Below are 23,408 nucleotides of genomic sequence, written 5' to 3'. Positions count from 1 at the left end.
TATTTTATAAGACGTATGTATTCATGTTTGTAGGCATTTAAAATCTGTTGAAATTGCTTAATGATTTTCGCACAAATTGTCTCTGGGAAATTTCTACACTACCTACTCTAAAGAGGCGGTATGGTTATGACTCTTGGCTTTCCTCTCAAACTTGTTTATTTGTTGAACGATCCTATCGATCCGAGTTGTGTCAAACTAAATAAGCACATATATTTGTTAACCATGCATGTAGTAGCTGTAACAGGCTTGTCTACACATCATCATCTAGTCACTCATTGATAGCTGCATTTCATTTACAATAGCACTTGAGTTATAAAAAAAATGAAATTATTCCCTGATCGTATTATTTCTAATACATTTACAACACCTAAAGTATTTATGTACATATTTAAGTATTTATGTTGTGAGATACGGTATAACTATTATTTTAAGAAGATCGTTCTGTAAGCGGATTCTGGAGGCAAGGCCTGCATATATTATAACTTTTACAATGTGAGGGCGCTCGAGCTTGTTAATTTGTTTTACTTTACAGTAGCGAGTTAACTTTAACGTGTAAATGAAGCACCAGTGACTGGCTTTATTGCTGTGGCAGTTCTCATCCATTATTGAAGAATACTTTAGGAGAGACAATTGTCGGCCGAATTTATTGTGCGGTACAATCCGATTTTTGTGGGTTGAGAACTTTCATTATCAACAGTGGTGGATCCAGAGGGGAGGCGGTTTGGGTGTTAAACTACGTGTCAGTCAGTGGCGGACCCAGGGGGGTTGTTTTAACACCCGAACATCAATAATTGGCCCACGCCTGCAGGGCTTATTCGTAAAGCTGGTATCTGTATTCAGCCTCATTGCGAGAGTCGTGCCGAATGCAAGTCGTTTTTCGAGAGTCGAATCGTATCGAAAATTTAGCGTCATTGCCTAAAATTTCCACTCGACTAGTGTATTAAAACGGAAGAACTTGGCAGCACTGCATAGTTTTCGACAATTTTCGTCGTTTACTTATTTCAGCCCGACAGTAGACAATGCTAATGTTGTCAAGTCGTACAATGCAGCCTAATTTACGACTTACGCAATGAGGCTGAATATTTTTTGGAGTATTATACAGTTTTCCAAGCTTCAAAACTGATTCAAAACAAAACGTCGTCAAATTGCGTCAAAGAACAATTCAAATGAAGAATAATCATTATTTTTCTTTGTTAATTTTTATTGGATGAAATTTATATAGCTAAAAATAGTATTTTTCCTTTCAAATCTATTTACTGTTTTTTTTTTTATTCTTAGACGAAATACGTATACTGATTTGATTCGAAGGAAAGGTTTACGTGATCAAACCGACGCGAATATTTTTTTATCCACACAAAATGAATACCACCAGTACAAGCCTATTTGAGGTAACACTTTCGTTAGCATTTGCTTCGTTTTTAGTGCCGAAATCAGTATTAAAAGGTTCCCTTTCATATAACAAGCAAGTGCATCCAAATAATTTTACTCAGCACTGGAATATCTATGCTATAAGAAGTGTCTATGTATTCGATTAAAAGTATTTACATATCGCCATTTTAAGTACAAAACCGCGTATGTGAGGTTGCATAAATTATTTTCTACAGTAAAGCACTCCTATTTTAAAATGGTTCTGTTTTATAAAGCAATCGCATTACTGGCTAGTATATTTCAGGACGAATGGATAAGGATTGAGCCAAGAGCAAATGAGCAAAGTAAGCAAATCCAATTTTTGGCAAAAAATGTTAGTTACGCGGTTTCTCAGAACGATGATACACGGTTTTGTACTTTAAACGAAGATATGTAATTTTATCCTGGGTCCAAGTCTAGTAACGGGTCTGTAATACGGATTGTCGCTATTTCCACAGAGTGACACATTACGTCTGGTCGATGATTGCAGTAGAGTACTCTAGTATGTTCCATGAACCTTGTTTAGTGCTAGCTGTACTTTGTGAGTACACTAACTTAAGGCTGGTTTTCGCTATGTCTAATTCGTGGTATTTGTGGCCAAATAAGTGAAAACACATTTTCAAACTGGTCTAAAAAACAGTGTATCGATTGATTTAGATCAGAACAGGTCTTCAGTCGTTTACATGTACATCATATAATCAATAAGCTTGATAAAGACAACATATTCAGTCTAACATATAACTAAACCTCCGAAAAATGGCGGACGTGTGTTGCCATCTGTTTTTTTTTTGTATACCAACTGTATGAATTGGTCAAACTTTTGTCGTTTTCCCTCTAAATTTCGAATATAAATTTCGTCGTGCCATGTGAAAACCAGCTATTACTCTTTTCTGCACTAAATTGCGTCTTGTCTAGTGCAAGTTAGTGCAGCACTCAGCTGTTTCTTCAGTGAAGTGACCATAAAAAAGGAACTGAATATCAGCAAGTGGAAAAATATGTTAAATTATGGATTACGTAGATGAAACAAACTCAGAAAGCATAAGTTAAATACATAATTTGTCTGATTTTACCTGAAGTAAACGTTTTAATAATTAAGATGCACTAGCTGCACAGTTCTCTTTTTTCATGTTTTTTTTTGGGACCTTTGCCATAAACTGCTCTGACAACCGTCAGATGTTGTTCTGCACTGCACTACTACTACTGACTATTACTAGGATATATTTTCGGCAAAAACACCAAGAGTTTAAAAATGATAAATATTACCACAAGATTTTATACATACATAACTCGTCCGTCCTTTAACAAACCCTCAAGCAGGTTACAAGTATCTGCCAAAACACGAGAATTTCCAAAATAATATTGTTGCTTCTCCAAAAAAATAATACTTGCCCTAACCGGCACTTGAACCGACAGTGTCCGTTTTACAAAGTTCTGATTAACTAATGCCGGGTTAGTTTGATCGTTGTGAATATTTGAAGAATATGCTGACAGAAGGGCAACATGGATTTTAAGGCTAGTTATTAGAGAGAAATTATATTATGAAGACATAATCATACCGATTATTAAAGCCAAAAGCCTTCAATGTTTGGGAAACACTGGCAGTGTTCCTGCACAGTCGTCAGCTACAGAGATGCACTGCTACCGGAAAACTACTGGTGGCTTTCTTTCGAACTTGGCTAGTATTTAAGGCCAGTTCCGTTTAAACTGTGGACCTATTCTTGTCAGACAGCAGTCACCAACTGGAGTCATTCTCCCTTACCTACAAGCGTACATATACCTACTTATACAGATGGTAATCTTAAATCTGATGATGGTTTCCCAACCTTGTTGCAAGTTCGCACCAGCAAATATTTAGTCTGTCCCAAACAGCGATCACCGAATCCATTACATGTTCAATTAACTTCAGCTCAACGAAACTTTTCGTAAAGAAAAATTAAATTTCAATGCATTGAATATGCAAAATCGAACTTTTATGTATGTACTCAATGAATAACCTGATGGCAGTTATTCAAATTTATCGAATGCTCACGAAATTGGTGGAGTATTTTTGTTGCAGCTCTTTGCGCAATCAAGCTCAACAAGGTGACAAAAAAGCAGCTGTTTTAAAATGTGCAAACATGCAACTATTTATGTATGATTGATTATGTTTATGGCCCTAAGAGTTTCGTTCCAAAACCTTTTGCATTGGAGTTTCTAAAGTAAATATTTCTTAACATTTATAAGGTTGAGTTTATAAAAAGGCATTTATATTGCGTAGTTGTTGTTATGGTGAGTTGCTAGTAGTGCTTTTACATATTACGCCTAATATAAGAAAACATTGTTGTGTATTTGTTAAGTTAATTGATGTTTTTTTGCAAGTTCAGTAATAAATTACATCTAGTTTTTTTTTCATCTTCGCTCCGCTGTCCACAAGTGTGTTTTCATTTCATTCACCTTGTTTTCTTAATAAAAGAAATAATTACATACAATTAAATATAAAGAAAATTGTATCTTTACGTTTTTAGCTAAAATAAAATTACTTTTCTACGGTGTACTATGTATTAAAAATATGTATGAAGTGAAAATCTTTATAAAATAAGTATCTATTCTACGTCGTGAAAGAAAATTTTAATCAAAATGTTTTCATATTTTCTTTGTTGGATTTTTAATGGTTTATTTTCCTTTTAACGTTGATGCATTTTGGTTTTTGCTTCCGCACGATTGGTTGGTTGGTTGGTTCATTATTTCGGCGTTTTTCTTCTTAGCTAAAGTTTTCTCAAAAATATGTATGGTTCCCAAAGAATTCCAAATAGATCTCACATCGGTTATTTGATTAATTGTATTCATTTCCAGTAAACACTATGCGTTCGAAGCATACTCACAACACTCCACACACAATATCCACATACCCTAATAATAAAGTAATTACTTTATGGTTATTGTGTTCAAACTAATTAATTTACAGTATTGTGACGAGCTGCTGTGTGATGTGAGCTTTGGCGAAAACGTTGGCTCAGGTGGTTTCAATGAGAATAGTCGATGGGGTTGCCTCAAAAGGCACTATAAAAATGTTTTATTTGCCTTATGCATCCTGGACTTGCCCGGATTTACTCTGCACTTGAGCTGCTGAATTAAGTCGGAGATTTTTAGCGCAGGTCCCACCTTCATACCAAGCAACGTAATTATTTCGTCCTTGGAAAGCTGCAACAAACGTTTGCCATCAATTTTATTACGCAAAAAAGTGTCACAGTGCGCCGTGCAATCGTTGACACGCAAAAACTGCGACACGTCGTAAACATTCCAAGTATCGGGCATGAGGTCTGCGTGTGGATCCGCGTTTTGACTGTTATTATTGCCGCTACTACCGCTGCTATTGTTGTCATTCGAAGAAGATTCAATGAGACGCGGAATGTATTTGCTATTACAAACGGAGGAATTCTAGAGGAAGGAGTAAACAATAAATATTTGCTGTTTACGATGATGATAAAAACTTAAGATTTACAACATGAGCAATTCTAAATCGTCACCTTCATGAGCGACTCGATGGAACACAAATAACGGGACTAGGGGTAGCACTTTTTTTCTCTTCAGCTGTAAAGCATGGTTCTGCATTTATTCTATTTACGAAAATTCAATCTTTTTAAAAGTCGATTGCATACGATATTTTTCGCCACTATTTGTACGCCAAAAGCAACAATGGAAATGATATTTTTGCAAGGCTCCATAATTTTTACTAAAAACATTGAACAGCTTAACAGAGATTTATGAATTGCCCGCATAAAAATCATATGTATAACTGAGATATGGAAGTTATTTTCTGTGTGTCTGTGCAGGCTTCCAAATGTGCATCAAGTCAAATCAGTTATAAAAACATATATCATTACCTTAATTCACAAAGGCCCTAACCGGGGTTCGGACATACATATTTATAAGTGCGGAATAGATATAAGTGTGGAAATAAATATTTCTTTAATATGAAATTTCAAACAATATTTAAAAAAATAAAACCTTATTTTACATATAGAGGCCTCACCTTTTCATTTGACACCTCATTTTTGAAAATCGGGAGAACGGTGTAAATATCATAATTTTAAACGCAGGCGGCAACTTTATTAAAAAAATATATCCTTACTGGACATTTCGAGACCAAGCCCTTTCATTTGACACCCCATTTTTGAAAATCGGGAAACGATGTAGATATCATAATTTTAAACGCAGGTGACAATAAAAAAATCTATACCTACTACACATCTAGAGGCCAAGCACTTTCATTTGACACCCCATTTTTGAAAATCGGGAGAACGGTGCAAATCTTATGCAATTAACAAAATTGCCTTCGCATGGAATAGTATCTCTAGCCACACCAACTTTCCGTGATTATAATTATGAACCTTCTCTTTTTTTAAGGCGGTTAATAAAAAAGGGCATCAAAAACAGGTAGGGCTTTTTAAAAAGTGGTTATTTTTTGTGCTAACACTTGATAATTTTTATTGAAGATGTATTTTAATACATACATCCTACCAAAATCTGTGAAAAACGCAGTTTCGAAAAAAAGTGTTATTTAGGGCCTTTGTGAATTAACGTAACGATATGTATGTTGTATAATTATCAGTTTCGCTATCTAAATACATATGTTGAAGTCAATATGTATAACCAGTGGATGGTTTTTAATTGTCTGTATTTTATCATCAGGCAGGTTCTGCAATTAACTTTCGAGTGAATTTCAACCCCTGCCAATTTGAATTCAAAGCGAATCGAATTGAAATTCACTCGGAAGCGAATTGCACAACCTGCCTGTATAACTTTTAACTTTAATAACGGCCATTCCTTTAATTTATTTTTCTAATTTTAGTTTTTATTTTTTGTACTAAACTTGTTAAGGCTGGTAATGCGTGTAATCTGGATTGGAAATCTGTTCAAAGAGAATCGAAGAAGGCAAACTTATTCTACTACGTAATTATATCATATACCGTGTATGTACATATCGAGGGCATATATTCAATACCCCCCTAACGTTAAAATTTTCCTTATATATATACAAAATAGTACCCTGAAACTCCAGCTTAATAGGGTCGAGCCCCCCCCTAAATTTCATTCTGGCTACGCCGATGGCTTCTGATATAAAAATCCACCTAAGAAATAAGTGTCATCGATGCTGTTAATACTCCTTATAAATAGCTTAGAAATAATAATAGATTGGCGCTTACACATATGTTAGTGTTTGGCCCAGCTTCTCCTCCGACTAGTGGCGTGCGACTTGATGTTGTCACACAAATCGCAGGGACCTACAGTTTTACGCCGACTCCGAACGGCGATTGTATTTTTATGAGAAGCTGTTTTTCATGGCAGAAATACACTCGGAGATTTGCCATTGCCTGCCGAGGGACGACCGCTGTTAAGAAAAAATCTTTTTTTCCATATTTTTGCGATGTTGCTTTGACCAGGGCTTGAACCCAGGTGCTACCACTACGCCACAGCTTGCTGGTAGAATTTACTACTAAATCTCAAAGTTAGAGTTAACATCAGTAATGACAGTTAAGTCCCAGCTGGGTTTCAACAAAAACTAGTTTTTATGAAAATTCCAGATAGGGGGTATTAAATATAAGCCGATATGTAGACTGGCCATACTATGTACAAAAAAAATTCGCAAAGTACTTGCAGGTGCAGTTAGTTTTCTTTTTTGCAACACTATTTTAATCAGATTGGGTACAGAATTTTCCAGTTATCCGAATCCCTATGCCACTTCTTTCTGTCATACAATTTTGAGACAAAGAACTAAAAAATGTATTTACTTGGTGATTACACGAGAGTGGTTTCAGGCAAATGCCGTTTCAATGTACAAATACACTCACTCTTTTCCAATTTTCTTCTTCTAGTTTCTTTTCAATTTTCCTTTCAAGACGAAAGGTCATCATACCGATAAAGGCGCGAGCTCAAACGTTGACGCATAAAAAAACTTTAGGGGCAAAAACTCTAAACATACTTCGCCTAAGTTTTTCATAAGCATCTTTTTTCGCCGTCAAAACACTATCGCGCCTTTATTCGCCGTCAAAACACTATCGCGCCTTTATTCGTGTGTAGTGACGACATATCTGAGGTTATCCGAAAAATATGTTGTTTTTTTACGTGACGAGTTGCTCGTTCACGACAGTTACGATTCAAGCTGAAAACAAAGCTTTCGAAAACTTTTAATATGCTACGTACCCCAATATAGCTAGTAGCCTTGCGAACCACACCTGGCGGTGCTGGTGAAACTGATTTCTTAACAGTTGCGTTTGCACATCGCGCTTGCGTCGGAGGTTGAGAAGTTGACGTTTGCTGTGCTGCCGTCGTCTTTTCCATTAAAGCATGCTGGCTCATCTCATTGTGTGATAATGGTGTCGATTGCCCAGAACGGTGACTCGTGCTATCGTCCTCATATTCAATATCATCGTCGTCGTCTTCGTTATCTTCGTAGAAGGCGGCATTATGATGTTCTGGTTTAAGTTCAAGCTTAATGCTCAATTTTGGAAGATGCGGATTAGTTTTTAAAGCAATTGTTCGCGGTTTTGCTGTTGTATATATAATAAAAGGGCACGATTAAATAAATCCTTGTTTCGACTTAGTTTTAATTTGGTACATACCTGCATTTAAACTTTCACCTCCTTTCGAATTTGTTGATTTTTTCTTCCGTTTTTTCGGACTTTTCGCTTTCGTGTTCACCTTGGCCATCGATTGCACAGGCATAGGAGGACCTTCAAGCTTGTGATTGACTAGCACACACCAACCAACCGGATAAACATCGGGCGATTCGCAATCTAGCCACTGGTCGTACTCGTCGGTCCAACCGTCAAAGTGTATTTTGAGCAAACGTCCAACCACACGAGCTACAGTTGCTACGCAAACCAAACGGGGATCCATAAGGTCAGCGCACTCAAGGCTCATACCGACCTGAAAAAAATTTAAATGAGTCGAGTTCGGAAGCGCCTAGTTAAAAGCAACAAAGAGCTCACCTCAAATCCATGATTGGGCACAATGCGGTGGAACAAATGTTGGCCAGCGGCAATACTACCTGTTTCCTGCAAATACGTTTCCCAGCTGAATGTGTTCACATCAAACCCGTTTGGTGGAGTCAATGTGATTCTGTTGGAAGCGCAAAACCCCACTGGGAATATGCTGGGCGACTTCTCATGGTAACAAAACCTTTTTATAATTGAAATTTTATTAAGAAATTAGACATTTTCCTATTGCATTTTGCTTTAAGAAAAGCGTCGAGCTCACCAATCTGACCCTGTTGCATCTGGTTGATATGAATCGATGCGTATCATTATGTAACCAAATTTGAGGACGGCCATTACTGTGGCAGCACAAATTGATGAGAGATTCAGCGGATCAACTGCCTCCAATTTCATGCCTTCCACAAAGCCATTACCTTTGCCGTCCATGTAATATTCTTCGAAGGTGAAATTCATTTTGAAAAGCTCAATAGTGGCATCATCTTCATGCACTTCTATCATGGCCTCACGACCCGCTACAAATAAATATATTTCAAGGGAAAAATCAAATCAACAAATGTGAACAGGTAAAGAGAACATCCACTGGTCTCACCCAACATCCGCTCTAAATAGTCCTGAGGTGCGGCTAAATTATGTCCAACTGTTGTCGCCCAGCCCACTGGATGTATTATTGGCGAGTCCTCATGGCACCAAAACCCGTCATCCGAGTCAAAGTACCGCAAGAATAAACGTTTACCCACAATTTTCGTTACAGTGGCTAAACGAACTTGCGAAATACGATCTTTGTCCACACATTCTAAATTCAGACCTAGTCGAAAACGTGACTGCATGCTGTCATTGATTTTGTTGTAAAAGCTGGACGGCAGTGTACGTGCGCCAGACAATCTTTCTACAAGAAAATCTTTCCAATCCTTGTATTTATTTTCTATGGTGCGTGGCGGAATGAGAGGTTTGCCCCGCGTCGCACACCAACCGACCGAATGTACTTCCGCATTACAGAGATTTACCCAAAAGTCATGGGTGGGCTCGTCAAAGCCTGCAATTAAAAAATACAATTTTATTCAAGTCAAATTTCAACAAGTTATCACACAACCAGTGCAAAATCGTTTGCTTTTGAAATACATGTTTGATATTTTTTAAATCAGAAAACATATTTAAAATAAAGCACATACGTGATATCCCCCAACAACCCAATATTTTCTTATGGAGTACCAAGGATAGTTACTCCGGAGGTTAAATATTTCATCAAAAGACTGTTTAATGAATTGTGAGGGATATCTTTTTTCACAAGACAATAGTGCAAAAATATTTGTTTCGTAATAGCCGAGTGGTTTTTGTTTTTTGTTCGCGACAATAATCCTTTTGTAAATTTTTAATTTTTTTTAGTTATGGCATTCCATCAAACAGAGCGATTTTGTTTAATATGTACATATGTATATGCATGTATGTATTAGAAATCTTTAACTTAGTGCTCTTATACATACCCTCGTATCGCATCAATGCTTTGTATCCGCAAATATTTAAAATGGTCGCTACCCAAAAAGAGTGCGGAGTCTGCCCTGGCTGTACCACTTCCGTATTATCACAATCCGTGTTCTCCACCTCCACCTTCATCTCAATGCCAATGCTATCCCATACTTCATAGCCTGGGGCATGCGGAAAACAAGTGACAGGGGCAGCGAAAAAGTTGGCTCTCGACAAACGCGACGTCCAATCGAAAGAATGTGTCGGATCGTACATACGCCGGCGTATACTAATAATCTTTTCCATTTGTGGACATGAAACTGGCAAACGTTCGAATTTCGGTATTTGCGGCAGGTCCTCTTGAGGCAAAACATCCCGATACATTTGTAGTACCTTCGGCGTCGTAGCCAAGCCGGCCGCATTCAAGCTTAAAGCTCCGTCTTCACTATTGATTGCCGTTAAACCGATAGCTGCGTCCATGCCTGACGATAGTTGGGTGGACATGATTGGCTCGCCGAAACCATTGATTTGAGTAATTTTCGATTGGTCTGTTATGCGAAAACGGTAATTCGAATTCTTAATATGAGCAACACGTAACGCCAACTCAATATCGGATTGTTGGCGTTGTGTGTCGTTTTGTTGGTGTATGTCGTTGCTATTACCATTGTTACTGCAAGCTGCGCCATCAATGTGATCAATGTGATCATGGACAGGTGAATTAGAGATTGCCTGTTGTTGCTGCGCACCACCAGCCATTTTTGTATTGTTGACCACCAGAGAATAAAGTTCGCCGCGAGCGCAAGACATACTGCAAAAGCGTCGTGATTTAGTGTAGAATGTGTGTTTTACACCAATGGCACCGCAACGCTCACAGACGGCTGAAAGAGAAGAAACGAAATAAAGGAATCACTATTGGGCACCAGGGGATATATGTATGTATAGACATACACACGTATATCTTCTTATAAATAACAATCACGTCATAACTTGAGAACGTTTCGACCAATATATGGCTCATTATGGTTTTCGTCGAAGTTAAATTATTACTTAAAAAACTTAACTACGGTCTGATTCGGCTCATACTTCTGCAAAAGGCTTGTTTACACGCTACTTGGTGATGGAGTTTGGTTATCACTTAAAATCGTATCTATGTTGCGATGTGTGTAGGTATATTGGTAAAATTAATAGATAGATGCGTACATACGTTCACTAAAAGTTTTGACTGGCGAGGTGAGGTTGGGCGATTTTACTATTATTCAAAATAAATAAGTATTTGTTCCGCAGACAAATGTTTATAAAAAATTTACCCGACACACGAGTGACTTGGAACAGATTCAAAATGAAAAGTGTCCGCTACCAGAAAAAATTTTGCGAAAAGTTTGCTCGCCAGATCTCCCTGGAATAGGTTTATTACTAAAACCCCGTTTTTATGATCCGATTGGCCTCATATTCTGAACTTACTTATGGCGATTTCGTTTCTATCAAAAAATGTTGCCCTTGCACGGTGCAAAATGTGCTTGGTGTTACACTCAACCCTTTGAAAATGTTTTTGTTGCATGTTTTTGCCTTCTTCTTCTTGTCCAGCTCACGCATTTCGTCGTATTATCGTTTAAACTAACCATCTGATTTTCAGGGCAACCATCTCCCCTGACAAAGCTCCAAAGGGCAGAAAAGGTGCCTTTTTGCCTTACAAGAGTATGGCATTTTTAAGAAACGAACACAACATTTTCTCACCCTTTGCCTTTAAATTAGAATCGAACACGAAAAAAGAAAGGCGCAACAAAAGGCAAAATTTTTTGGTAGAAACGAAGTTTTGACCATCTATTTTTATTTATAAGTTTTAATATATTTTTTTTTAAGAAAATATAATGCATACTACAACAAGAATTATATAACTCAAATTTTTAAACATTGTATAAGATTTACAATAGGTCGACGAAGTTCAAAAAATAGACATCAAAATTTCAAACTTTTTTATTGGGATTTCTAAAAAAAAAAATTAGGTATGCAGTTTTATAGCCTATTCAATTTTAGTATATGTAATATTGTGCAAGTCTGAATTACCTCAAACATTTCTTTGATTTTTTCGCTGACTACGTTAAGCGCTTTCTTTTATACAAAGTAGTATGTTCGCATTTTTTTGTTTGTATGGGAGATAATGAGCAACACCACTAACAAAAGAAATTCTCAAAAATCAACTAATTTATTCTAAAAATTCAAATTAAAAAGCTTGAAATTTTGATAACCGTTTTTTGAACTTTGTCGAGTAAATAATCTTGTACAACGTTTATATGATTTTCATTGTAACTATCACTACATTTTCTTAAAAAAAAATAATAATTAAAACTAATACATACAAATATGTGATCGAAACGTGTAAAAGAAAATTGTTTCTAATTATCGGGCAACCGGTGTAGGTTTTTTTAAATGTACATAAATAACAAATTTTATACGAGTACCTTAATCGTTTGTCCTAGGACTTCTACGTATTTTCCAACTTTTGACCTTACTGGTACGTCTTTTATTGTAACTTCTTTTTCATAATACTGCAGTGGTAAATTGAGTGGTATTTATTTAGCCCTTCAACACCGAGCACTTAAGAAAATTTATTTATTTGCAAGCCAAATCGAAGGAAATCATTATGTAATAAAAATACCAAAAATGCCCAATTGAAAGATAATTTCGAAATTAGCGGATTTCTCGTCATAGAGTAATCGGTCACTGATAAATGCACATATGTATGTATATGTCAAATACATATTTCATAAGAACTGTAATTTTTAAAATAGAACAATTGGATTGGTTATTCTCGATTTTATGCCTTCGAACTTCACGAGGAACACTATTTCGAACACCTAAACGTGAAAGGCATTGTAAACTGCAACGAAAATGGGAAAAATAATGCGAAAACTATGACTTCTTTCTTTTGTACGGGCTATCCGATGGTGCAAGGGTTTTCCAAAATTTTCCCATTTTCATGGTGAAAATTCGAAACAAAAATTTATTTGTACTTTTTCTAAACTATGGTAATTTTTAATTTTGTCTTTAGTCATCTAATCGAAAGATCAGGTAATAATAAAATAAACTTACGAGTTCTATATAAGTAAAAAAAATATAAACCCTCGAAACCTCGTATTATAAAACAACTTGGGGTAAGACGATGAAGTTTTACAGCACAATTTTTAGTTAGTAGTAGAAATGTACATATGTGTATGTGTGTGTATGTAGTACCTTAAACTCCATATACAAATATTTTAAAATTCATTTTCAAGTTTGTAAGACATTCTTAATTTTTCGTGTTTTTCCGACTTACTTTAATGAGTCTTTAAACAGACAGTGAAAAAAAATTAATTTCAAAAGCCTTAAATAAAAACATACCCATGCCATCTTTTTGAATTGGTATAACCGATGGATCTATGTTCCCCTTATAAGCTATTGGTGTCTTCAGCACCAGTCCTGGTCTGTTGACCGGCTCAATTTTGCGGGTTTTCCGTTGCGATGAGCGATGGTGCCCAGGTCCTCCACCACCGCCACCACCACCACCACCGATTCCCCGAGAAGAGGCCGGAACAGCTCCTTGTAGCGCAGCCGATGTGGAGGCGGGCACCAACAAGTCATCGCCATTATCTCCCATTAATTTATGAGCATTATCCAATGGCACTAGTACACCATTCTCATCCATGTCTTGTGCATGAGCAATATCAACGCCGGCTCTACTTCCCTCTGTCATTTCTCTCTCGTCAGCCATGAAATCTGTGCCATCGTACGAATTGGAGTCGGTCATCATGACGAAATCGTCAATATTTATAATTTCCTGTTTTGGTGCCAGACCATGGCCGAAGCCGCCGCCGTCTTCCAATTGATCGTAAATAGGTTGTGGCTCGTCGCTATGCACAAATTGTGTAGCCAAAGACTTATCTACAACTCTGACATTGCCACAGCCACCGCTGCTACCACCTATTACCACTCCGCCGGGACCATCGTCATCATCAATAACTTCAGTGTAATTTTGGAAAACGGCTGCTGCAGATTGTTGAAGCAATTGCTGATGCAAACCACCGACCTGTGCAAGCCCGTAAATGTCATTGGAGTTGGCCGCAATTAGAGCTGTCGGCTGCACGCCTAATGCAGCCGCCGCTGCTGCTGCTGCTGCCGCCTGACCACTAAAATCCCCCCCAACAATGCTCATCATCGGATTCAAATCCTTTTTATGATTTTAGGTTTACATATTAAATACAATAAGCGCGACGATATGTTCACATTTGCATATAATAAAGTCATTAAATAAAATACGCGCATATTTTGTAAGTTGAGTAGTACGATGTTGTCGTCCAAATATTACAGTTTGTTTGTGTGAAGCGTTTATATCAGTTATTTACGCGACAATGTGATATTTTATAAGTAGATTTTTAAAAATTTCGGTAATTTCGTTTATTTTATGTTTTTTTTTTTTGTTTTTTGGGGAGGAGTAAATGATCAAACACAGCAAGAAAAAAACATATGAAAAGAAAAAGAAAGATTTTTTTAGAAATAAATGAGTGAAATTATAGCAAATAAGATGCAATTGAAGATTTAAAATTCAATCTTAAATGAAATGCACACGAGTCCGAATGTTCCATATGTAACATTAAATATATTTAACTTACGCATGTACTTATGTATGTATATGCGGTCAAATGCTTTCGAGAGAGTGTGTCTATGAATCATGAGGATATTACAAATACTTTCCTATCTACACTCACCATTGTTTGCTGATGTGAGGCTAATTCATCCATAACAGAAAGGCCCACCGATGGATGCCCAAAATATGACGGAGCGTCTTCCACTGTGATGCGCTCGGGATTATAATGACTCATCCACATCATACGCAACTCGGAGGGATTCATATTTTAAGTCTAATTCAATGTAAGCTTCTCATTTATAGTTTCCAGTATCCAGTATATGTGTATTTATTACTTATTGCAACTGCATTACCTAAAAAAAAGTACAACGGAGATTACAGTTATGTACATAGTATATAGTCCATAAAATTCAATGCAGTAAGAAGGTAGATACATAGATAATAAAATGAGGTTTGCCCCGTGATCTAGTGGACTATTGTGCCCTCCACTCTTCACAATATCTCCTCAACCCTAAGTCCCTGAGAAAGTTCAACAGTATGTTTAGGGATAGAGAGTGAATATGCATAAGCTGTGGCCACATTGAGCCTAAACTTCTCTCAGATATTTCGACTCTGTCGTCGCGCTTTGTCGGGTTGGACAGTGACCTCACGGTTGACCAAAGCTTACTCACACCAAAGGTGAAGTTGCAAGTCTTTAGATGCTCTTCCCACTTTCCGCTTATGTACGTTTCGCTGTTGTTGTTGTTGTAGCGGCTACATCAACCCCGCCCAGATCGGTTAATATCTCAGTCGTTGTCGTCAAGCTCCACTAACGGAAGCCTTAAGAAGCGTTCGACCTCAATAGGGTAGGTCCACAGGGACAGAGGCGTTAGCGTTGTCAGGTTTTCCGGGTATACGACGAGATGTTTCGAGTCATGGGGTGTCTCTCCGCATGCCGGACACTCATTTGGCACGTCTGCGTCTAAACTGCTCAGGTATGAGTTTAACCTGCTGCAGAAGCCAGAGCGAAGTTGGGCTATTGTGGTTCTAGCCTCCCGAGGCAGATGAAGCTCCGTCTTGTCAATGGCCGGTGGTTGTGCGACTAGTTATACGGCATTCACAGGTCTCGAGTCTACATAACTCTAGACTCACTCCCTGTGAATGCCGCTCAGGGCCTGTTGATAAGCTGACGGGTCCAGAGGTTGTTTAATGAACCGTCCGTCAGTTCGCAGAGATGCCTCCTGACGTGCCTGGGCGAGGGCTCTTCTGCAAGCAGTTGTCTATTTGGGTGACCACGTCTATTGCTCCCAACAAGAAACTGCTTGCAGAGCATCGGGACCATTTTCGCTTCGTCGTGCAGGTGGTGTTCTGGCGAAATCAGAAGGCATCCAGTCGCTGTCCGGGGTGTTTTGCTTTCAAGAATATTTGTGCTTTACTTTCCCCCGAGATTCTGGTAAAACCATGAAGGGAAGAACCTTCTCTCTCGACGAACAATTTGTTAATAAAGTCTCAGGAACTTTCTGACGGAACGAATCGGGAACAATTTTTTTTTACTATTCGCGTTGTATTAGTTTGATATGTTTGAATAGTTTTTATTTTATCCTCCTTGAAGAAGATCTCGATATTTTCGTTCTCATTGGAAACGTTTGTAAGAGTTTTGTTCTCATTTTGCTCTATTTGAGAATGATGCCGAGAGCATTGTTCGTTTTGTTCTTTACGGAAACGTTGCCGAACTATTTGTAATATACTAATGTTCCCGTCTGCTTCTTTTGTGGGAACTTTCTTGACATTATATTTGGTTTTAGAGTAAAAGTAAATAAAGAAGAATAGAACTATAGAAACCGGCAGAACTGTTAATTTTTTCGATAGGGAACGCGGTTTAATTGTGTTAAATTATAAAAATGTGATTTATAAAAAAAAGATTTAATGAAGAAAATGCTAGAAACGGTGATATCTGTGAAAGGATTAGTGAATTTCAATGCATTTAAAGGTTCTGCGGTATTTACTTTTACTTGAGAATTGTCAAAATCGGCAAAACCAAATTAGCGGTTTGCGGAATGCGCTGTTTGCTACAACGTATTCGACAGCAAAATATATTCTCAAAACACAACGAGAATTTTGGGCCATTTTAAACTTGCACTAAATGCTGTTTGCTACAACGTATTCGACAGCAAAATATAATCTCAAAACACAACGAGAATTTTGGGCCATTTTAAACTTGCACTAAAATTTAAGAGGCTGGTATCAAATTGCATACGCGAAATTTTGCTAAAAAATTTGGTTAAAAAGCTTGAGGTTTGATGAAAATTTTAGTAGATGTTGATAGTTCAATTCCACCAAGCATTAACTACAGTTTATGCCTGACGGAAAAATGAGATTACAGTTCGAAGGCGGTGATGGCTCGTATAAAGTACAAGCAATCGAAAGCAAAAAAGCAAAAAGTAAGAAATGAACTTTCCTGGTAACCCCAAGTTAACGTTATTTACACTTTCTGAGCTGTTAACTGCCGTTAAGCTCTTAATGGAAATGGGCTATTATAAATGGAAAAGCAAGTCCATTTCAAAAGTCTTTCAAACTCAGAATTTCCAAGAGATTGCAGGAGCAGTTATTTATTTATTTATTATTTATTAGTTACACCTTGCATGTAAAGTGGCTTTCGAAAGCACTTTTTATGGGAAATCTTTAGCTATTTGTACAACGATTTAGGGGTGGGGGCGGAGGAGGCGTGGTCCCCCATCGTTGTACAAATTCATAGAGTATCCCTTATTTAGGTATTGAATTTCTGCGAATCTGCAAAAATAACTTTTTACTTTTTACACGCGAAAGTTTTCGCGTTTTGGCAGCAAAACGCGTAACAGCTACTTGACATCCACTTACCAATCTGCAATTCGCCTATCGGAAATAAAAAAACCTCTTTCGAAAATGCAAAGGCTTGACTGCTCATGCAATTGCGTTCTGAATTTTCTCAATTAGACAGCATTTCCGGAATATATTGCCACATCTGACGCGCTCTTAACAGCTAGTTTAGATTTGTTTTAATTATTTATTATTAACAAATAGCCTAGGGTGAAAGCGATTTCTGCAAATTGGCAAAAACTGTTTATAGGGTGTTTACACGTGAAAGTACTTCGTTCCGCATTTTGACAGCAAATGCGTAGAAAACGCTCTTGCATTGCTGAGTTTAACCACACTCTTAAGATTTGGTGATATGTATATCCCCTACATTAAACTTTAAGACCGAAATTCATAAAAATTAAAGGTGTTTATAAATCGAAAACTTTTATGAAAAGTGTCACTTTATAAATCTCTTTAAATTGATTTTATAATTTATGAATAAGGCCATTATCACGGAGAGCCTAAACTAATAACTTCATATAAAAAAATATATACATATATATGTATTTAATTCCACAGCGCCAATATTAGACGACAATCCATGCGATATACACATGTACGTACGTAACTCGCAATTTCTGCTTTTATTTCCCGCACAAAGTGTGCCTTGCTATCCCTGCTCATTCCGCGTCCATGGGTCTTATTCTATTTGGACCTGAAAATTCTTATGCAATTCGAAACCCTCTAAATAAACGGAACTTTACTGGAAAATGTTTGATTATAGTATCTCTCTTCAGACTTTTTGGCAATGCTGAAAAGCGCATTTTTGTCGCAATAAACATAAAGTACACGCCGCCGTCACAAACGGCAACGACACCAACACCGACACGAACAAAACGCAACCCAGCCACCAGCCACACACTTTTTTCACGACTCCACAACGCGTCTTACCGAGTAAACTTCTACACAAATTATATTTCTCGACGATTTCTAGTATCTTTAATACATTTTGCATGTGATTTTATGCAAAACAAACAATTTATTTATGTCTACTAGCAGTTTTAAAAATATAATTGTCCAGATTGTAACTAAACTGCTGTGGACAAAATCAACGATGTTAATCGACAAGGAAAATTGTTTTTACCCTACAACAAATATAGCCATCTCTTTCTGTTTTGTATGTTTGGAAATGAAGTGGCGGTAAAGCATATATATGGAGCTGTTCGGAAAATATGTTCGCATTTTGGTCCCTAACACTGTGTTTACATAAGATAATTTTTAACAAGACATTTGAGAATATGTATTAGTTGTCAATTTGTTGTGGTAAGTAGGCGTCCAGACAATTTTAAAGAAAAAACAATTTTCAGCAACCGCCGTTAGTGTCATTTGGTATAATTTACTCAAATATCCAAACGCAAACCAATTTTTCATAATTCAGCAATTTTCTGTGATTACGCCCTGCCTATTTTTCCCAAATTAACCAAGACAAAACCGAATCGTCTAATTTACTATCCGATTCACTGCCTTAAGAGCGAAATACACAACACAAGCGGCTTGACAAACCAAGCGAAATATCCCTTTGTTTCAATCCATTTGTGTTGTCTATGGGGGTGTTTGAAGGTTTGACAAACCGCTTGAGGGAAATTTGAGCAAAAATCAAAATTTTTTGATTTTCTGGTCGCCATGTTGACGTTTGATCAAACCGCTTGCGATGTGGATGGTAAAATCGCCTCATTTGTTGCTGAATTTTCACCAAGTGAGGACGTAAGGGAGAAAAATGGAAGAAAACCAACAGTTTTAACATTGTGAACCGGAGGAAAACTAAAATTCTGTGCTTGAATGACTCATGTTTGCATGGTGTATGGCGAAATGGGAAAAGTAGGTTTGACAAGCCGCTTGTGTGGTGTATTTCGCTCTTTAGAAATATCAAAGACAGTGACGAAGGCAATGAGAGAGGTGTAAATGTATTGCTATTGTCTTGATAAAATTGTCTCATGTAAACGCCGGGTAACCGGTTGGAAAAATTGCCAAGAAGTCGGTATAGCAGTGCAACAGAGGACGAGCACACTGATTCGTACAGAAAAAGCTAGCTGGACACAATTATTTAGGGCCGGTTGTTCAAAGCCTGGTTGGCACTAATCCCTGGTTAAACATCGTTATTGACGTTACCGACACCGTTCTATATGCACAGAATTGAAGCCGGCCCTTAATAACAATTTCTGATTCATATGGTCATTTTCACCATCTCTGGTTAACACTAATCCCAGTTACACATCGTTGTCGACGTTACTGGCTCCATGCATATAACATTGTGTCGGTAACGATGTTTAACTGGGGATTAGGACCGGTTGTTCAATGTCTGATTAGCACAAATCGGAGGTAGAAGCTCCGGTTAGATACAACGACTGCTTTATCGATCACATGTTATATGCATGCTGTCGAAATCGTTGATAATGATGTTTAACCGGCACGTAGTGATAACCAGACATTGAACAACCGGCCCTTAGGGCCGGGTACTCAATGTCTGGTTAACACTAATCTCCGGGTAAACATCGTTATCGACGTGTTCGGCTCCATGCAAATAACATGGTGGCGGTAACGTCGATAACGATGTTTAACCGCAGATTAGTGTTAACCAGATATTGAGTAACCGTCCCTTAGCGCCGGTTGTTCAATGCCTGGTTATCACTACTTAACATCGTTATCGACGTTTTCGGCTCCATGCAAATAACATGGTGTCGGTAACGTCGATAACGCTGTTTAACAGGGGATTAGTGTCAACCAGGCTTTGAGCAACCGGCCTTATATTTCTTATCTACTTAGTACTCCTTTCGGACTCATATATCCTGAACGCTCAGAATATGTTTGCGGAGTTTACACAACAATTTGACAACTAATAAATATTCTTAATTGTGTTGTCTCAAATTGTCTTATGTAAACGCAGCGTAAGACCTATAGTAAACAGTCGATGTTATAAGCTCTCGATGTTATCACTAAACTTCGATATGCCGTCTTTGCCATATAGATGTCTCATCACTAAAACATGTGTAGGTAAACAAATATTATTAATTTATAATTATGGACATTTTAATATATGTTTATAATAACATGCCTTTTTTGGTGCTAACGAAATTACTTTATTCCACTGGCTATTCGACCTGTCCTGAACTTCATATTAGGAGACCACGTAGTCTGCTGTAAAACTTCTGCATTTTTTCCGGGCTGACTCGGATTAATCATAAATTAAATAAGTTATAATGCCCACTATTATCGCCTTAGACGGTTAGTATAAAGAATTAGTAAAAGCTAGAGATATAATTGCCCTCCTATTGCAGTATCGTTGTCGATGCAACGACAGATACCAGGACGCAGTGAAGAAAATACCCTAACTTACCATCAGCTGGCTTTGAAAGGGATGTCACAACTGTTAGAACATTTGTCATCTACATCAAAATTGGAATATGTTTCACTCATTACTTATTCAACGATATCAGAAGTTAAAGTTGATTTTACCCGCGATTACGATGTCATCCGTCAAGCGGTAAAAAAAGTAGAATCTGGTGATAAGCTCTGCATTATAAGCATGTTGAAAAATGTTGCGAGCATATTATCTACGAACTGGGGTACACAAAACTATTGTCAGGTTGTAGTGTTCACAGACTGTGGTTTGGGGTACGTAAAATAAATTTAAAATTAATGCATTGCTTTAGAAGAATATGAATATATTAAAATTGGAAACAAATGTGAAAACTAACCCTTTCTCATTACTGGTAGCTCTCGCAACTCATTGGAAAAGTCGTTACTATAATCCAGCTTACATGATAAGTTTGCATTGTAAAGAGATGTTAACCATGCATATGTATATTCTTTCAGTTTTGGTAGTACCGCACTCAAAGGGTTCTTACAAAGTTACGTTGACAAGGAAAATGAGTCTGAGTACGATTGGATTACGCATCTAAAGACAATAAAGTTAAATTTCATTTGCATGGGTGTTCATAATGATTATTACTTCACTCGAGCGTTTCCTATGTATCAACAGCTAATTGACTTCACTGGATTAAAAGGTTTTGGTTTATAACTTTTGTTCACATGAAATATAATTATTTATATAACTCTCGTAATTTTTTTAAAAGGTCAACTATATTTGCCGAAGCCACCAAAAGAAGTTGCTGAAGGAACAGAAAATACAAACGACTCAACCAAATCTTCGGCTAATATTAGTGCCAATACAACAACGACGGCCCCGACGTCTCACTCAAGCCACAAGAGTGAGCTTGGCCGTACTGCTATGTTTGAGTTGATTGAGCGAGTTTGCGAGGCTAACTTTAAGCCATACGAAGTGTTACTAAAAGTCGGTGGTTATTTCAGACTGGAATGTCCAGTTTTGATATGGCCCCCACCGGCAGAATATAGAACTGAAAATGGCATTAGAAGCGAATTGAAAATTTCACAAAAAATCGAGGTATGCGGATATTTGTCGCTTTCCGAAATCGGTTCACCTGCCTCTTTAAGTCGCCATTTAGTTATTCCTAAAGTAGACCGAGAGAAGCCAACACGACGCTCCTCGGAAAAATCCGGATCCTCAAAGTCGTCAATTGGCGGCAACGTGGGCACTAATACAAAAGCGACCCTAGATGTAAACCAGCCAAACTATGAATACGAAAAACTAGAGCAAGACATACGCGATTTCTACACGAAAGAAGCTAAGGATGGGGACGAAAGCAGTGAGGATGCTGAAGCAAGCCTAATAAAAACTAGCAGTGGTGCAGTAACCAGTGCTTTGGAGAAAGAGTCTATGTGCGTATTGTTGCATGGTGCCATGAAAGTCGAAAATCTAGCTGCATTGGTATTATTAAATGATAACTGGTATGGCTTTCTATATTCCTATGCAGATAGTAAAAAAAAGTCCAATTTAATGTTAAATATCCTACCGCCCGGAAATAATGTTATTCCCTGGTTGGGAGATTTGAAGTTGTTAGGATTTGCTGAAGATCTTTTGCCTGGCGAGACAAGTGCATTTCCGGTCAAGGCAGATAAGCGTTCATATTCACAAAGCTGTGTGGTGTGGATTAAACAAGTTAGTCTGCAGTCAGACGTCCAAAAAGTATTACGCCATGCAAAGAAAATGCCAGAAAAGACACAGCACTTCTTTAAGGAATTAAATCGCATAAGGCGTGCAGCTCTATCTATAGGCTTTGTCGAACTACTCGAAGCTATGGCCACACTGTTCGAGAAAGAGAGTGCACAACTTACCCTTGGTGCGAATCCCGAATGCAGTATACAATTAAAACATGCCGCAATCGAATTGCGAAAGCCATCCAATCGAGATCTAAAAATATCGATTGTTCCCCTGCAAAAATTTGGAGCATCTAGTAGTGGCACTGACAATGCATCATCGTCGGTGTCAGGCTTTGTGTACTAAAAAATTCATATACATACATATCGTCGCTTGGCGTGCAATATCGCGTATACGAAAATTCAATACCGCGTATGAGGTGGCTGAGAAAAAAAAAATATTTTCGGTACCGTGTCTCAGTGCTAGCCTACTTCACAAATTTAATAGTCAATAATTTTAGTATAGGCTCATATTTAATAGGTTCAAAAGTTTAGAAGAAAATAAGTTTATTTGCTTTTTTGTGAAATTTACGCATATTGTACGCCAAGCGACGTTTATTTTATATTTATTAGATACTTATATCAGGCCTCTCTACCTGTAAAAATATACTATTCATACATACATAATATAGGATTGGCATACATGCAAATATAAATACTATATAATTAGTTGTCTATGAATAATTTTATATCATTCAAATCAATTTTGTTCTACTCGTCATAAATCTCCTCTCTTATATCTCTCTCGGGGTTCTGAAAAGAGCAGATCTTTCCCAGGAGCAGACATTCCCACGACAGCCGGTTCTACGTACCGGAATGACTCGGGTTTTATCCGACCAAGGGCTGTTGTTTCGGCGATCCAGCCCCGTTTAGGTCGGCGAAATCCATCAAACGTTGCTCGATCCTAGGGCTACACCTTCTCCGCACCCTTCTGCTCAGGACTGGCATAGTGTCAAAACTAGGGCCAGAAATCTACACCTGCTGCGTATGCCAGAGACAACTGCATACAAACC

At 37.6% G+C, this 23,408-nt stretch overlaps 2 protein-coding genes across 12 annotated transcripts; one reads left to right on the top strand and one right to left on the bottom strand.

Moving 5' to 3' along the window:
• Window positions 1-3,907: 3,907 nt before the first annotated feature.
• On the bottom strand, window positions 3,908-18,418 carry Sfmbt (Scm-related gene containing four mbt domains). 7 transcript variants are annotated; one of them, XR_001847248.1, is made up of 12 exons: window positions 17,905-18,418; window positions 14,588-14,819; window positions 13,224-14,049; window positions 10,508-10,723; window positions 9,866-10,393; window positions 8,974-9,417; window positions 8,647-8,896; window positions 8,379-8,568; window positions 8,010-8,316; window positions 7,591-7,937; window positions 4,350-4,824; window positions 3,908-4,296 (listed from the first exon to the last, which is right to left on the bottom strand). XR_001847248.1 is itself a non-coding variant. In XM_017613718.1 (10 exons), exons 2-10 carry the CDS (start codon window positions 14,729-14,731, stop codon window positions 4,447-4,449), a joined length of 3,744 nt encoding a protein of 1,247 aa, XP_017469207.1. In that variant the 5' UTR covers window positions 14,732-14,819; window positions 17,905-18,418; the 3' UTR covers window positions 3,908-4,446. The 7 variants fall into 7 exon arrangements, 1 of the variants encoding a protein (XP_017469207.1); XR_001847244.1 differs by having other exon boundaries at window positions 9,866-10,723; XR_001847246.1 differs by having other exon boundaries at window positions 9,866-10,723; window positions 17,910-18,418.
• Window positions 18,419-20,222: 1,804 nt separating this feature from the next.
• Window positions 20,223-23,118, top strand: IntS14 (integrator complex subunit 14). Of its 5 annotated transcripts, none has more exons than XM_017613713.1 (5): window positions 20,223-20,327; window positions 20,460-20,562; window positions 20,616-20,952; window positions 21,154-21,344; window positions 21,414-22,702. In XM_017613713.1, the coding sequence occupies exons 2-5, from the start codon at window positions 20,538-20,540 to the stop codon at window positions 22,700-22,702; spliced, it is 1,842 nt and encodes a 613-aa protein (XP_017469202.1). In that variant the 5' UTR covers window positions 20,223-20,327; window positions 20,460-20,537. The 5 variants fall into 5 exon arrangements, with proteins under 5 accessions (XP_017469202.1, XP_017469201.1, XP_017469204.1 ...); XM_017613712.1 differs by having other exon boundaries at window positions 20,223-20,331; XM_017613715.1 differs by lacking the exon at window positions 20,223-20,327 and having other exon boundaries at window positions 20,386-20,562; window positions 20,616-21,210; window positions 21,300-21,344; window positions 21,414-23,118.
• The last annotated feature ends 290 nt before the right edge of the window (window positions 23,119-23,408 follow it).

Source organism: Rhagoletis zephyria, unplaced genomic scaffold (genome assembly GCF_001687245.7).
Source record: "Rhagoletis zephyria isolate East Lansing unplaced genomic scaffold, Rhagoletis_zephyria_1.1 Rzeph_scaffold_00706, whole genome shotgun sequence".
Taxonomy (NCBI): Eukaryota; Metazoa; Arthropoda; class Insecta; order Diptera; family Tephritidae; genus Rhagoletis; species Rhagoletis zephyria.
Note: the sequence above shows the minus strand (reverse complement) of the source record. Positions and strands in the feature narration are given on the sequence as shown.

Coding starts and splice junctions, on each gene's coding strand:
- IntS14 (XM_017613714.1), top strand. CDS start 20,538: ATGCCCACTATTATCGCCTTAGACG. Junction 20,563..20,615: donor CACTATTATCGCCTTAGACG/GTTAGTATAAAG, acceptor CTCCTATTGCAG/TATCGTTGTCGATGCAACGA. Junction 20,953..21,153: donor TTCACAGACTGTGGTTTGGG/GTACGTAAAATA, acceptor ATATTCTTTCAG/TTTTGGTAGTACCGCACTCA.
- Sfmbt (XM_017613718.1), bottom strand. CDS start 14,731: ATGAATCCCTCCGAGTTGCGTATGATGTGGATGAGTCATTATAATCCC. Junction 8,569..8,646: donor GATGCAACAGGGTCAGATTG/GTGAGCTCGACG, acceptor AATTATAAAAAG/GTTTTGTTACCATGAGAAGT. Junction 4,825..7,590: donor AGGCTACTAGCTATATTGGG/GTACGTAGCATA, acceptor TCCTTCCTCTAG/AATTCCTCCGTTTGTAATAG.